The 16124-nt window shown below is 45.5% G+C and overlaps 1 protein-coding gene across 1 annotated transcript in view; it reads right to left on the minus strand.

The window, feature by feature from the left end:
- Positions 1 to 1375: 1375 nt before the first annotated feature.
- LOC141019440 (serine/threonine-protein kinase WNK4-like) overlaps positions 1376 to 16124 on the minus strand; it is a 24174-nt gene continuing 9425 nt past the window's right edge. The window contains exons 9-24 of the mRNA XM_073494358.1: positions 15226 to 15424; positions 14863 to 15062; positions 11071 to 11144; positions 10769 to 10904; positions 10561 to 10677; positions 10181 to 10336; positions 9838 to 9892; positions 8983 to 9093; positions 6387 to 6919; positions 5823 to 5871; positions 5387 to 5748; positions 5126 to 5174; positions 4315 to 4780; positions 2577 to 2782; positions 2389 to 2483; positions 1376 to 2185 (exon numbers count right to left, since the gene is read on the minus strand). Coding sequence (XP_073350459.1) covers positions 2183 to 2185; positions 2389 to 2483; positions 2577 to 2782; positions 4315 to 4780; positions 5126 to 5174; positions 5387 to 5748; positions 5823 to 5871; positions 6387 to 6919; positions 8983 to 9093; positions 9838 to 9892; positions 10181 to 10336; positions 10561 to 10677; positions 10769 to 10904; positions 11071 to 11144; positions 14863 to 15062; positions 15226 to 15424 — 2811 coding nt within the window. The 3' untranslated portion in view covers positions 1376 to 2182. The remainder of the gene's footprint in view (positions 2186 to 2388; positions 2484 to 2576; positions 2783 to 4314; positions 4781 to 5125; positions 5175 to 5386; positions 5749 to 5822; positions 5872 to 6386; positions 6920 to 8982; positions 9094 to 9837; positions 9893 to 10180; positions 10337 to 10560; positions 10678 to 10768; positions 10905 to 11070; positions 11145 to 14862; positions 15063 to 15225; positions 15425 to 16124) is intronic.

The following is a 16124-nucleotide window of genomic DNA, read 5'->3' on the forward strand; positions in this document are numbered from 1 at the left end:
TACTGACCACACATACATACTGACCACACACACATACATACTGACCACACACACATACATACTGACCACACACGCATACATACTGACCACACACACACACATACTGACCACACATACATACTGACCACACACACACATACTGACCACACACACACACATACTGACCACACACACATATACTGACCACACACACATATACTGACCACACACACATACATACTGACCACACACACACACATACTGACCACACATACATACTGACCACACACATACATACTGACCACACACACACATACTGACCACACACACACACATACTGACCACACATACATACTGACCACACACATACATACTGACCACACACACACACATACTGACCACACATACATACTGACCACACACACATACATACTGACCACACACACACACATACTGACCACACACACATACTGACCACACACACACATACTGACCACACATACATACTGACCACACACACACACATACTGACCACACACACACACACATACTGACCACACACACATACTGACCACACACACACACATACTGACCACACACACACACACACTGACCACACACACACACATACTGACCACACACATATACTGACCACACACACACACATACTGACCACACACACATATACTGACCACACACACACACACACATACTGACCACACACACATACTGACCACACACACACACTAAACAAACACAATGAATGACTATAAAATGCACACAGAAATAAACTAGATGCATTCATTGATAATCGTGTGGAAGCAGGATGTAAATGAATGGAGCTGCACAGGATGAGAGCTCAGGAGACGAGCTGAGACACTGAGCATGAACGTCACATCAGTTTCCTTCTCGTGACCCAGAGGTGAGCGACAGTTTGGCAGAAGGTCATCAGATCTCAGTGCAGGACGGTGGTCATCAGGGTGGATCACACCACAGACAACAGAAACATCTTGCAGGACAAGTTACTGTCATAACATTCATCTGTGACTTCCTGTAAACCACCTGGGTTATTTCCACTGAGCAGGGGAGTCACACAGCCCACCTGGACACACCTTCTGATGCCAGCCAATACAAATCCAAAGGTATTAAAGTTATAAAGCTATAAAGTTATAAAGTTATAAAGTTATGAAGTTATGAAGTTATAAAGTTATGAAGTTATGAAGTTATAAAGTTATAAAGTTATAAAGTTATAAAGTGAGGCGTACAGGAGTTCTTCAGACACCTGGTTGTTGGCAGGTGTGTTGAAGTTTGTATCACTGAAGCTGAAACTGAAATATTTTGTGGAACAAGTCGTTGTTCATCACTGATGAAGAACTTTAAAGTCACGACTCTCAGAAGCTTTTAAATATCATTTTAATGGTTCACAGAAACGCTGCAGCTGAATGTGTCGATCAATAATCTTTAAGTAAGGCACACTGTGATTTCAGATACATTCAGGTCAGACAGGTAACAAACACACTGACATATATGAGTCTCCCCGTGTGACGGCGTCAGACTCACAGCTCAGTGTTGCTCAGTGAACAGTCATAACTCATAATCACTGACTAGAGTCAAACAGCTGTGAGTTAATATAACTGAAGCTAAAACACTCAAACACGTTCAAAGCTGCTCACAGCGACATCGTCCTGCGTGAAACGTACGAGACGATGTAGGAGAGAAAAAGACCAAATCAAGCTGCGTTCACACGTTGAATATGAAACACAGCAAACTGAGTATAAACTGCTCGTCTGAAGACGATCTGACGAGTTAAAGCTGCAGAACGTCACGAGAGAACCACGAGAACCTTCAAGAACCTGATGGTTAGCTTTACCCTCCCTCACCATGTGAACGCACTGAACAATGTGAAACAGCAGTTCACACGTGATGTGTTCAAAGACACGTGTTTTTTCATAATGGCTGAAATATAATATTAATAATATTTCTATAAAAGTCATTAAAATGTTTGAATCTCAGTTCAGAATATAAAACAAAGAAAAACAACAAACGAACGAGAACAAATCTAAAATCTTCAGACTGAATCAACAGATTTTTGTGTCTGTGCTCGTTTATAATATAATATAATATATATAGATAATAAAATGTTGCGTGTGTTCAGGACTCCTCCTCTTCATCAGGTTTCATCATCACATCAGCAGCTCTTCTCTTACTGGAGGGTCAAAGACAACACAAGTTTATTAATGTAGAAATATAGAATCAGAAACAAACACAGTCGAGTCTCTGAGACGACACACAAACACAAACACAGTTTGAAACACATTTGAGAAATCTGAATCATAAAATCATCTTCCACACTGAATCACAGCGAGATGACTGAAGTCAGCAGGTGGAGTTCAGGTCACATGAGCTCACCATGCAGCTGTGCTCAGGGGCGAAGGTCACACCTCTCCCTGCTCTGTCCTGAGACCCACTGCTGCTGCCGCTCACCGAGCTCTTCCTCATGATACCTGCAGCACAAACACAGTCACAGGTGACTTCAGCACTGTTATTATCAACTGCATCATTCTGTTCATCCTGCAGGCTGCGGTGCCTCCTCCCACCTGCAGGGGACAGCACGTCCAGTCGCTGCAGGCTGTTTTTGCGAGATGGAGGGTAGTTTCCGGTCTTGGAGAGGCGGCGTTGGCGATGGTTCAACATGGCAGCTGGAGAGACGATACCAGGGGGCAGGACTTTACCCATCCTCAGGTACAAGTCCTCAATCTCTTGCTTCTGACTGGCCTGCAGGTCGTGCACCTCCGCCAGGTGTCTGTGGTGAGAAGGAGAGGGTGAGAAAGGATTCATGTGACGTCTCGTCTCCTCAGATCAGGTTGATATCTGTGATCGCAGCAGACGAGCTGTGTGGAGACATCTGATGTTTAAATCATCTCCAGCTGCTTCAGCTGTTCAGCAGAACGCTGCAACTCTGTTTTACTGTGAAGCTCCAGAAATGTTCTGTGGACTACGAGACTTCACCTGACTTTATATCATCAGGAGGAGATGATGGCTGAGCCTGACTTTATATCATCAGGAGGAGATGATGGCTGAGCCTGACTTTATATCATCAGGAGGAGATGATGGCTGAGCCTGACTTTATATCATCAGGAGGAGATGATGACTGAGCCTGACTTTATATCATCAGGAGGAGATGATGGCTGAGCCTGACTTTATATCATCAGGAGGAGATGATGACTGAGCCTGACTTTATATCATCAGGAGGAGATGATGACTGAGCCTGACTTTATATCATCAGGAGGAGATGATGGCTGAGCCTGACTTTATATCATCAGGAGATGATGGCTGAGCCTGACTTTATATCATCAGGAGGAGATGATGACTGAGCCTGACTTTATATCATCAGGAGGAGATGATGGGTGAGGTTATGTTATTTCTGGGTGAACTGCTCCTTTAATATTCTAACTCTTATATAAAACCATTGATATTTGTTTAATTGATCATGAATTCACCTTGAACGAACGTGTTTCAGTGAGTGTAGCTTTAAACACTTAGTTCAAAGCAAATGACATGAAAGTTATTATGAGTTATTGAATCAGTTTGATATGAACATAATTCAGCTACACATCAGACATGAAGGTTGCTCAGCTGTCTTCATGAAGAACAATCGACTAATTCATCGTTAATATATTCAAATTAACAGAGTGAATATTGTTGTTTGTGAGTTAAATGTTTAATCTGCAGTAAAAATGTAGATAAGAAATGCTGTTGAGTTGAGTTGAGCTGTGACGAGTCGTAGACTCTCGTTATAAGTTGTTCATGTGCAGTTTGATCCTCTTTAACACACAAGAGGAGCACAACTGCAGTTGGCTGAGTTACACAGCAGGTGGCAGCAGAGAGCGAGCAGCTGGTCATGGTAACCTGGAGCAGCTGGACGTCACCACAGAGGAAGACAGCAGCAGTCCTTCTGTCTCAGGGTCTGACTGTGCAGACGCTCTGCTGAGGGAAACATAATGTTTTGACCTAAATACTTGATTGTGTCACGACTGGATATCATCCTGACTTCCTGTGAAAAATCTCCAGTGGTGTCACACTGACAGATGCTAACAGGTCCCTGGCACCGTCCTTCTCACCTGTAACTGGATTTGGAGCCGAGGCTACACCTGGTAAGATGTATAAACTTGAAGGACCGCCTCCAAAATCTGCCTCTGGTTCAGACTAACTTCTAATGTGACCGTCTGGTCGTCTGATGCTGATCAGTCAGTTAAAGTTCACTGTGTGACGCGTTCATTCAACAAAATCAGTATTTTAAATTAAACTGTTTTCAATCATCAATCGACCAATCACCTTTCACGCAGCTGCTCTAGCTCCACCCACATCTCCTCGTTCTCGCTCTCTGATTCGTCAGAGCTGATGAAGGGTGCAGAGCGGCTCCATGATTGGCCGGGGCTGCCGGTCGTCCCCTCCCACAGGCTGACGCTCAGCCTCCGGCTGCTCCTCCTCTTCTTCTCCTCCTCTTCCTCCTCTTCCCTCCTCCTCGTCTCCCCTTCCTCCTGTCCTCCAGGGTTGTCACGGTAACCCAGAAGATGTCCAGGTGGGGAGACGGTCACTGAGCTGATGCTGCTCTCTGATTCGCTCTGGTCCTCTGTGCTGCTCTCTGAGCTCTCTGATTGGTCCTGTCTGGATGGAGGCGGGGAGTGGGCGGTGGGTGTGGCCTGACACAGGGGGCGTGGCTCCTGATTAGGGACAGGAGGTGTGTCTTTATAGGGCGTCACCTTGAAACGGCCGACGGTGAAGATGGAAGTTTTCTTCACTGAAAGAGGAACAGAAGAACATCCTTTTTATTAGCTTAGCATTAGCTTACACAGGAACCACCCAACTAACATTAGCCTGAAAACTAGTCGTTAGCTAACACATTTAGCCTAGAGGAAATGAACACTGTAGCCTTTAGCACTGAATGTGCGTTACGCCCTCCGCCATGGAGATATCGATCTGTTCACCAGAAGTTAGCAACAGTTAGCGCTCACTTTAGCAACAGTGAGACAGTGAAGTTCAGTGTTTTGTTTCTGAAGGTTGCAGGAGGCTCGTACAGTAAAGATATCTGGACAGACTGAAGTAAACCAGGGTGGACTAGGACTGACAGACAGGTGTGTCTTACCTTCCTGTATGGGGGACAGTCTGGGTGACGGGGAGATGGGGGAGGACACCTGGACAAGAGGAAGAACATCATCATCAGAGTGACAGATTAGACCATGCTGCTCTGTGTTACTGCTGTTTGGATCTTTTCCTGATGTCGTCACGATGAAATTAAGAAAATCAACTTTAGTTGAAGAATAGAACAAAACAAAAACTTTAAATAATTAAATGAAAAGAATAAAAACTGTAAAGAAATAAAAGGTTTCCTGTGTTTGTGTCTCACTCTGTTGTGAGGAGTGGAAACAGGAGGCGGTGAGGAGGTGGACTGGTCAGAGAGCGCTCCTCTATGACTGGGAGCACTGGACAGACTGGGAGCACTGGTCAGACTGGGAGCACTGGTCAGAATAGGAGCACTGGACAGACTGGGAGCACTGGTCAGACTGGGAGCACTGGTCGGACTGGGAGCACTGGTCAGACTGGGAGCACTGGACAGACTGGGAGCACTGGTCGGACTGGGAGCACTGGTCGGACTGGGAGCACTGGTCGGACTGGGAGCACTGGTCGGACTGGGAGCACTGGTCAGACTGGGAGCACTGGTCAGACTGGGAGCACTGGACAGACTGGGAGCAGAGATGGTCTCTGAACCTGTGAACCACATCAGTGATCAGTGAGTCGGTTCAGTGTGGTGCGATGTCACTGTGATGTCAGCAGGGACTCACCATGAGGGGGCGGTGCTGAGTCGACCTTCAGCTGAGCGGAGCTGTGAGGCTGAAATGAAGGAATGAAGAAATTAGTCATTTATTAATTAATTAACTTTTCCAGTCAAACGTTAACTAACACATTAACCCAGCTAACATTAGCCTGGAAACTAGTCGTTAGCTAACACATTAACCCAGCTAACATTAGCTTGGAAACTAGTCGTTAGCTAACACATTAACCCAGCTAACATTAGCTTGGAAACTAGTCATTAGCTAACACATTAAACCAACTAAAACATTAGCCTGGAAACTAGTCGTTAGCTAACACATTAACCCAGCTAACATTAGCCTGGAAACTAGTCGTTAGCTAACACATTAACCCAGCTAACATTAGCCTGGAAACTAGTCGTTAGCTAACACATTAACCCAGCTTACATTAGCCTGGAAACTCGTCGTTAGCTAACACATTAACCCAGCTTACATTAGCCTGGAAACTCGTCGTTAGCTAACACATTAACCCAGCTAACATTAGCCTGGAAACCAGATGTTGGCTAACACATGAACACTGTGTTAACAGAAGCTCACCTGTCCCTGAGGTGTGACTGGAGTCCGGCTGGGCGGCGCCCGCTGCTGAATGTTGGGGGCGGAGCCTGTCTGAGGGGTGGGGGGGCGGTAGGAGGAGAAGGGAGGGGAGAAGGAGGCGTGGCTTGGAGGATGGAGCTTTGAGCTCAGGGCGGGAGACATGGGGGGAGAGAGGGAAGCCTGGGGGGAGGGGAACGGGGGAGACAAGGCCTGGGGGGGAAAGCCCTGGTTGGGGGTTCCTGTTGGGGGCATGAGGGAGTGGGCCACACTCATGGCCAGAGAGAGAACGTTGGCCAGAGAGAAGAGAGGCTGGTCAGGGGGAGGCCAGTGAGGAGGGGGAGGAGCTGAGGCAGGGGAGGTGGGGGTGAGGAGGGAGGGGTTGCTGTGGATTCGGGGGAGGCCAGTGGAGGCGGTCTGGATGGGGTAGGGGGCAGTGTAGGGGGAGTAGGGGGGAGACGGGAGGTGATACTGATCAGGAGGGGCAGAGTCTGGGTGGGGGTAATGGAGCGGGTATGAGGGAGGCTGATGGGAGGAAGCTGGAGAGAGACAAGGAGGAGACAAGGAGGAGAGGAGGAGGAGAGGAGGAGGAGACAAGGAGGAGACGAGGAGGAGACAAGGAGGAGAGGAGGAGGAGACGAGGAGGAGAAGAGGAGGAGACAAGGAGGAGAGGAGGAGGAGAGGAGGAGGAGACAAGGAGGAGAGGAGGAGGAGACGAGGAGGAGAAGAGGAGAGGTGAGATCATCGACAGTGAGAATCTTGAGTTGGGACATAAATTCAGTAACTTGGCTGTAAAAATGATCAAATCAAACATTTCTAAATATGCAGACGATTCCTTCTTTTATACCAAAGAGGGTTATGGTTAGTTTTTAAACACTCACTCAAGATTTTCACTTTTTTTTTCCATCCCTTTGAGTCCAGAACAGAGAAAGGGTCCCACACATCATTAGCATAGCTTAGCACAAAGACTGTAAGCAGGGGGAAACTGCTAGCTGAGCTTCATCAAAAGAAATAAAAATGACTATCCAACAATCCCAAAGTAGTGATGGAGGATTGTTATGGTACTTTTTGTTTTTTTAGGTGATCAAATTTAGCTTTTTATCATTATTGTTCCCAAACATGTAACTAATGTAACTAAGTAAATTTACTAAGTGAAACTCTCGCCAAAATGCAACCTAGCCTTTTTTGTGAATGTACCCGAGTCAAACCTTCGTGTAAAAGTATAATTACGACGAAAAAGCCACTTTTAAGATTTACTGTAGTTTCATTTTCGGGTCAAAATCATTTTCAATTGCGTGCTAGGGGCAGCTGTACGGTAGCATCAAAATCGCTATTTTTAACACTAAGAAGACTCGACACAACATGAAACTTTGCTCGTAGCGTCACCAGGGTCTCTACACATGAACACGAGCATTGAGAACATTGTTTGTGTACACAGAGTTTACTAAAAAGAAGGTTTTTAAACAACTCACGTTAGCAGCAGCAGCAGCCGTCCTGCCAGTCGAGATGCGTTGATCCCCGAGTGCGGCGTAACATGGAGGAGAAAGCTCCATGTTACGCTGGAGATCGGGATCAACGCTTCTCGACTGGCAGGACGGTGGCGAGTGGAACAAGCTAAAGCTAGCGTGAGTTGTTCAAAAACCTTCTTTTTAGTAAACTCTGTGTACACAAACAATGTTCTCAATGCTCGTGTTCATGTGTAGAGATCCTGGTGATACTATGAGCAAAGTTTCATGTTGTGTCGAGTCTTCTTAGTGTTAAAAATAGCGATTTGATGCTACCGTACAGCTGCCCCTAGCACGCAATTGAAAATGATTTTGACCCGAAAACTAAAATACGGTACATCTTAAAAGTGGCTTTTTTGTCGTAATTATGCTTTTACACGAAGGTTTGACTCGGGTACATTCACAAAAAAAGCCTAGGTTGCATTTTGGCGAGAGTTACACTTTAAGCACTGTCTTTACTAGATTATTTCCATAATCTGCTACTTTATACTTCCGTTCTTCTACATTTTGGAGGTAAATATGGTACTTTTACTCCACTACATTTATTTAATATTTTCAGTTACTAGTTACTTTACAGATTACATGCTGCATCATTTTGAATTACCTTATTTTATTGGAAATCGGATAAAAAAACAGTGATTCTGATAATCAACAAGTGTGAATACCAGACACTCGACCCATAGTAAGTGTACGTTGTGTATGTTAATAAATGAGTAATTTTACTTTTACTTGTAATTTTGTTGTATCATGACAGCAGCAAAATATAGAAATGAATTGATACTCTTCCTGTTATACCTTTCTTTTTATCTTCGTGCTAAGCTAGGCTAAACACACCCTGGATCTCCACAGAGATGAAACAGATGTTCAGCTGAAACATCTGGACGTAACCTGATTGTTTCCTTAAATATTAAGTGAAACATTAAGTGTTGATAAAATTCAAAGTTGAATAGTTGAGTTGAATATTATCAGCAGCAGCCGGACGACTCCACAATTTACTGACGAGAGACTTTTCCAATAATCTCTGAGGAACTGACTGAACATTTTGAAAATGACCATAAAGTTAAACAGAAGACCAGGTTGATACGGCGTTCACGTACCTGAGGAGGTGTGAAACGACTGTGACCTCAGGGATCTGACGGAGGGCGTGGCCTCAGGGTCGATGTAGAAGTCTCCACCCTTCATGGGGGAGGAGTCAGCGTCTGCAATGTCTGATTAGACACATCAATTAATCAATGAGGCCATCTGAGGCATTTAAAGATTAAGACGCTGATAACATGACAACAGTTTTGCTAAAGGGAAAAGTTTTCATTTGTCTTTTAAAGAAGTTCTGCGTTCATACGACAAACAATCCTCCATCACACGGATCCTCAGACACGGTTGAAAACTTTGTATTCAGACACCACAGAATAAGATCAAACTCCTCCAGCCTTAATAAACTGAGGAGAGTCAGCAGCACCAACAGCTGAACAGTCAGCCATTGTTCTTGTCCTGCTATGTGCTCGTGGCCGAAACATGACACACATATACAAAGTGAAGCTGTGCTGTCACATTTCACAAGAAAACATCGAGACAGTTTACACGACAACGGTGTTTTTAAAGATTTTAAAGTTTGTGTTTTCAGGCCCCTAAAACGCAACAAAAGTTCACCATTTTATACAAAAACCGTTTCGTTATTAAATGCATTTAAAAACTGATACAACAATCACATAATAATAACAATACATTAAAGTTATGTAGCACTTTTCTAAATACTCAAAGACGCTTTGCAAAGGAAACAACAAAAAACATAAAACCAAGATAACCAAAGCTCACTGCTCATTTCAGGAGATATAAATATGTGTGCTGAGGTTACTGACAGGAAAGAGTTTCATATCATTACTACTGTTACTTTTACACCTTCTTAACCTTTTTATAAACTATTGTTTATAAAATGTTCCTCCTTCTTTTCTCACCAGGAAGTGAAGACGAGGACAGAGTCCTGGAGAGGCCTTGAGCCGGCAGGTTCACCTGAAGAAAGAAAATAAAATGAATAAAAATAGAAAGAATCTTCAGTCTGTTTGACTGTAGAGATGAAATGATGTTTAAAACTGCATTAATCATTTAAATAATTTATTTTTAATCTAAAAGTCTACTTATTCTCTGGTGTCAGTTTTCTCAATATGTATAATAATACATATAATAATATGTAATAATAACAAAACGGGACATTTGAAGACAAACTGGAAGAAACATTTTTGACTTTTCTGATGTTTCAGGACGAAACAAGTATCATAAAACTAGTCCTCACAAACACACCGTGACTTCGGGCAGCGTGGAGGCGGTCAGGCGAGATAACCTGTCCGTGTTGGCTGGCTGCTGTTGTTGCATCATAGACTCGGCCCTCTCGATGATGTCATACATGCGGAGGATGAATCCTTCTCGCTCTGATGGCAGGATGAAGTCTCTGTGGATCTGAACACACGCACAGTTCAGACATGTACGTTTATATAAAGTTAATTCTTTCGAGCTGAACTGCGTCCAGTCGTCAGCGTATCAGCGTGGATCTCATCTACAACAGCTTTGCAGGAACAAATAATACATTGAAGGGAACGAATCCTGTCGTCATGTTGGTGAAAACAACTGCAATCACTCCTGAACTGAACCAGTCCGCTCTCTGATTGGCTGCAGGAGCTCACCATCACCGAGGCGATGTCCTCTGGATTGTCTCCGTCCAGGTCAAACTTAAAGGTCACCATCTTACTGTTGTGAGTCTGCAGCTGACACTCCACCACCCGGTCCACCAGGTCTGACACCTGAACGCACCACACACACACACACAGAGTCACATACATCATGTTATACATCATATATGAACATAACAATGACAGAGACTCAGGTGTTCACCCCTGTGATCTTCAGACGAGCCCTCGCTCGCCTCCTGAACTGCTTCGTTGCTGTCCGCTTAGTTACTTCCTTGTTGCCCTTGTCTGATTGGCCGTCAGTGCCATCACTCAAACCTGAGGTCACATCAGAGGCGTAGCTGCAAACACAGAAACAGACAGTTGACATTTTTATAAAGTGAGGACATGTAAAGACAGTGAGGACAATTTTGGAAAGTTAGGATATTTTGGAAAGTTAGGACATTTTGGTCATATTGATGAATGTCCTCAAAAGTATAGAACAAAACATGTATTTGTGTGTGTTACCTGTCGACAGGTGAGGAGAAGCCACAGACTAATCCAGGAGACGGTCGCTCGGCATTGTGGGACACAGCGATGCTCTGGAGAGGACACAAACAGATCAGTTCTACTGATCAAACAGGAACAACAACTCTCGGAAGGTGAGTGAAGTCTCACAGACCTGATTGGTCCACAGCCGCCCCTGTCTCTACTATAGTCCTGCCCCTGTCTCTACTATAGTCCTGCCCCTGTCTCTACTATAGTCCTGCCCCTGTCTCTACTATAGTCCTGCCCCTGTCTCTACTAAAGTCCTGTCTCTGACTCTACTATAGTCCTGTCTCTGTCTCTACTATATCTACTATAGTCCTGCCCCTGTCTCTAGAAAAGTCTCGCCCCTGTCTCTACTATAGTCCTGCCCCTGTCTCTACAAAAGTCTCGCCCCTGTCTCTACTATAGTCCTGCCCATCTCTACTATAGTCCTGCCCCTGTCTCTAGAAAAGTCTCGCCCCTGTCTCTACTATAGTCCTGCCCCTGTCTCTACTATAGTCCTGCCCCTGTCTCTACCATAGTCCTGCCCCTGTCTCTACAAAAGTCTCGCCCCTGTCTCTACCATAGTCTTGCCCTCGTCTCTACTATAGACCTGCCCCTGTCTCTACTATAGTCCTGCCTCCTGCCCCTGTCTCTACTATAGTCCTGTCTCTGTCTCTACTATAGTCCTGCCCCTGACTCTACTATAGTCCTGCCCCTGACTCTACTATAGTCCTGCCCCTGTCTCTACTATAGTCCTGCCCCTGTCTCTACTATAGTCCTGTCTCTGTCTCTACTATAGTCCTGCCCCTGACTCTACTATAGTCCTGCCCCTGTCTCTACTATAGTCCTGTCTCTGTCTCTACTATAGTCCTGTCTCTGACTCTACTATAGTCCTGCCCCTGACTCTACTATAGTCCTGCCCCTGTCTCTACTATAGTCCTGTCTCTGTCTCTACTATAGTCCTGCCCCTGTCTCTACTATAGTCCTGTCTCTGTCTCTACTATAGTCCTGCCCCTGACTCTACTATAGTCCTGCCCCTGTCTCTACTATAGTCCTGTCTCTGTCTCTACTATAGTCCTGTCTCTGACTCTACTATAGTCCTGCCCCTGTCTCTACTATAGTCCTGCCTCCTGCCCCTGTCTCTACCATAGTCTTGCCCTCGTCTCTACTATAGACCTGCCCCTGTCTCTACTATAGTCCTGCCCCTGTCTCTATTATAGTCCTGCCTCCTGCCCCTGTCTCTACTATAGTCCTGCCTCCTGCCCCTGTCTCTACTATAGTCCTGTCTCTGTCTCTACTATAGTCCTGTCTCCTGCCCCTGTCTCTACTATAGTCCTGCCTCCTGCCCCTGTCTCTACTATAGTCCTGTCTCTGTCTCTACTATAGTCCTGCCTCCTGCCCCTGTCTCTACTATAGTCCTGCCCCTGTCTCTACTATAGTCCTGCCTCCTGCCCCTGTCTCTACTATAGACCTGCCCCGTCTCTACTATAGTCCTGCCCCTGTCTCTACTATAGTCCTGCCTCCTGCCCCTGTCTCTACTATAGTCCTGCCTCCTGCCCCTGTCTCTACTATAGTCCTGTCTCTGTCTCTACTATAGTCCTGCCCCTGTCTCTACTATAGTCCTGCCTCCTGCCCCTGTCTCTACTATAGTCCTGTCTCTGTCTCTACTATAGTCCTGTCTCTGTCTCTACTATAGTCCTGCCCCTGTCTCTACTATAGTCCTGCCCCTGTCTCTACTATAGTCCTGCCTCCTGCCCCTGTCTCTACTATAGTCCTGTCTCTGTCTCTACTATAGTCCTGCCCCTGTCTCTACTATAGTCCTGTCTCTGTCTCTACTATAGTCCTGTCTCTGACTCTACTATAGTCCTGCCCCTGTCTCTACTATAGTCCTGCCTCCTGCCCCTGTCTCTACTATAGTCCTGTCTCTGTCTCTACTATAGTCCTGTCTCTGTCTCTACTATAGTCCTGCCCCTGACTCTACTATAGTCCTGTCTCTGACTCTACTATAGTCCTGCCCCTGTCTCTACTATAGTCCTGCCTCCTGCCCCTGTCTCTACTATAGTCCTGTCTCTGTCTCTACTATAGTCCTGTCTCTGTCTCTACTATAGTCCTGCCCCTGTCTCTACTATAGTCCTGCCTCCTGCCCCTGTCTCTACTATAGTCCTGTCTCTGTCTCTACTATAGTCCTGTCTCTGTCTCTACTATAGTCCTGCCCCTGACTCTACTATAGTCCTGCCTCCTGCCCCTGTCTCTACTATAGTCCTGCCCCTGTCTCTACTATAGTCCTGCCCCTGTCTCTACTATAGTCCTGCCCCTGTCTCTACTAAAGTCCTGTCTCTGACTCTACTATAGTCCTGTCTCTGACTCTACTATAGTCCTGTCTCTGACTCTACTATAGTCCTGCCCGTCTCTACTATAGTCCTGTCTCTGTCTCTACAAAAGTCTCGCCCCTGTCTCTACGATTGTCCTGCCCCTGTCTCTACTATAGTCCTGCCGCTGTCTCTACTATAGTCCTGTCTCTGTCTCTACTATAGTCCTGTCTCTGACTCTACTATAGTCCTGTCTCTGACTCTACTATAGTCCTGTCTCTGTCTCTACTATAGTCCTGCCCGTCTCTACTATAGTCCTGTCTCTGTCTCTACAAAAGTCTCGCCCCTGTCTCTACGATTGTCCTGCCCGTCTCTACTATAGTCCTGTCTCTGACTCTACTATAGTCCTGTCTCTGACTCTACTATAGTCCTGCCCCGTCTCTACTATAGTCCTGCCCCGTCTCTACTATTGTCCTGCCCCTGTCTCTACTATAGTCCTGTCTCTGACTCTACTATAGTCCTGCCCCTGTCTCTACTATAGTCCTGCCCCTGTCTCTACTATAGTCCTGCCCCGTCTCTACTATTGTCCTGCCCCTGTCTCTACTATAGTCCTGTCTCTGACTCTACTATAGTCCTGTCCCCTGTCTCTACTATAGTCCTGTCTCTGACTCTACTATAGTCCTGCCCCTGTCTCTACTATAGTCCTGTCTCTGTCTCTACTATAGTCCTGCCCGTCTCTACTATAGTCCTGCCCCGTCTCTACTATTGTCCTGCCCCTGTCTCTACTATAGTCCTGTCCCCTGTCTCTACGATAGTCCTGCCCCGTCTCTACTATAGTCCTGCCCCTGTCTCTACTATAGTCCTGTCTCTGTCTCTACTATAGTCCTGTCTCCTGTCTCTACTATAGTCCCGCCCCTGTCTCTACTATAGTCCTGCCCCCTGTCTCTACTATAGTCCTGTCTCCTGTCTCTACTATAGTCCCGCCCCTGTCTCTACTATAGTCCTGCCCCTGTCTCTACTATAGTCCTGTCTCTGTCTCTACTATAGTCCTGTCTCTACTATAGTCCTGCCCCTGTCTCTACTATAGTCCTGTCTCTGTCTCTACTATAGTCCTGTCTCTGACTCTACTATAGTCCCGCATCTGCCTTTACTTTAGTCCTGTCTCTGACTCTACTATAGTCCTGCCCCCTGTCTCTACTATAGTCCTGTCTCTGTCTCTACTATAGTCCTGCCCCTGTCTCTACTATAGTCCTGTCCCCTGTCTCTACTATAGTCCTGTCTCTGTCTCTACTATAGTCCTGCCCCTGTCTCTACTATAGTCCCGCATCTGCCTTTACTTTAGTCCCCGCCCCCTGTCTCTACGATAGCCACGCCCTCGGTCTCTACTATAGTCACGCCCCCTGTCTCTACTATAGCCACGCCCCTTGTCTCTACTATAGCCACGCCCCCTGTCTCTACTATAACCCCGCACCCTGCTCACCTTGGGGAAACACAGCACAGGGAGGGGCGGACCTCTGGAGGGAGTGCGGACCAGAGGGCGAGGAGCAGCAGCGGGTCGAGGGGTTTCCTGAGCCACCTGAGCAGGGCTGGGGACATAGGAGAGGGGGGCGGGGTTTGTAACAGGAGGGGGCGTGGCTTCCATCTCCAGGACACCTGAGGAGTTGTCCATCTCACAGTCCGCTGCCATGGCAACCAGAGGAGACAGAGACATAATTAATTATATATAAAATAAAATAAATTAACATAAAATAAACACTAATATATAATATGATTTAAACAATAATATAATAAATATAAATCATTAGACACATTTGATAATATCAATATAAAGTAGGATCCTGACATGTAGCCGAGGAGTGTGAGGTGGGTTTGGAGGTCTTGTCGTCGTCCTCGTCTCCGTCTCCTTCTGTCCTGCTGGAGACGCTGCTGATCCCAGAATCCACCGGGCTGCTGCTCGATGACAGCGACGATGATGTCATTGTTACTGAGGGCGGGGTTTGCTTCCAGGCGGGGGCGGGTGCTGAAACAGCAGCTGAGTCCAGCTGTGAGTACAGTGAATTTTAATCTGAATGAAAACTATTAAATTCTGATTAATAATAAAATGAAATATCTTTAATATTGTAAATGATCAGGAGATCGGTGACATAATCAATTAAATGTCGGGATCATCAGATGAGACATCAACATCAGGTCAACGCAGACAGAAAACCTGAGTCATGTTTCCTGAAGAGGTAAAGAAGACTTTATAACTGAGAAACTCAGCTCACTTAAATTTTCTTTAACAAATAGTGAAACATGCAGTGACATTATTTTAACTTCAACTTGATCCTGGAAAATATTTGAAACTTCATGAAAAAATTCATGAAAATACTATGATCAGGGTGTAATGAACTCTGCAGCCTGTAGGGGGCAGCAGTCAGGACTACATGCTGACTGGTTCTGTGTTTCTATTGGACCAAAACATTTCTAATATTCCTCCACATATTTTAGACGATTCCTGTAAATGAGACGTGCTATAATCTCCAAAATATAAAACTTTATTTAAACTGAGACGTCTCAGCAGTCAGAAAATCATCTGGTTGGAATAAAGAAGTGAATCATTTTATTTTAATCTATTTATCTTCTGGCACTTTGTAACGTGTGTTTGTAAACAGATATGTGGACATTTTAACATTTTGTGATGTCTTTGTCAACATCTGTGAACACCTGGTGTGTAAACAAACAAACAAACATATCTGACTG

Source organism: Pagrus major, chromosome 23 (assembly GCF_040436345.1).
Source record: "Pagrus major chromosome 23, Pma_NU_1.0".
Lineage (NCBI taxonomy): Eukaryota > Metazoa > Chordata > Actinopteri > Spariformes > Sparidae > Pagrus > Pagrus major.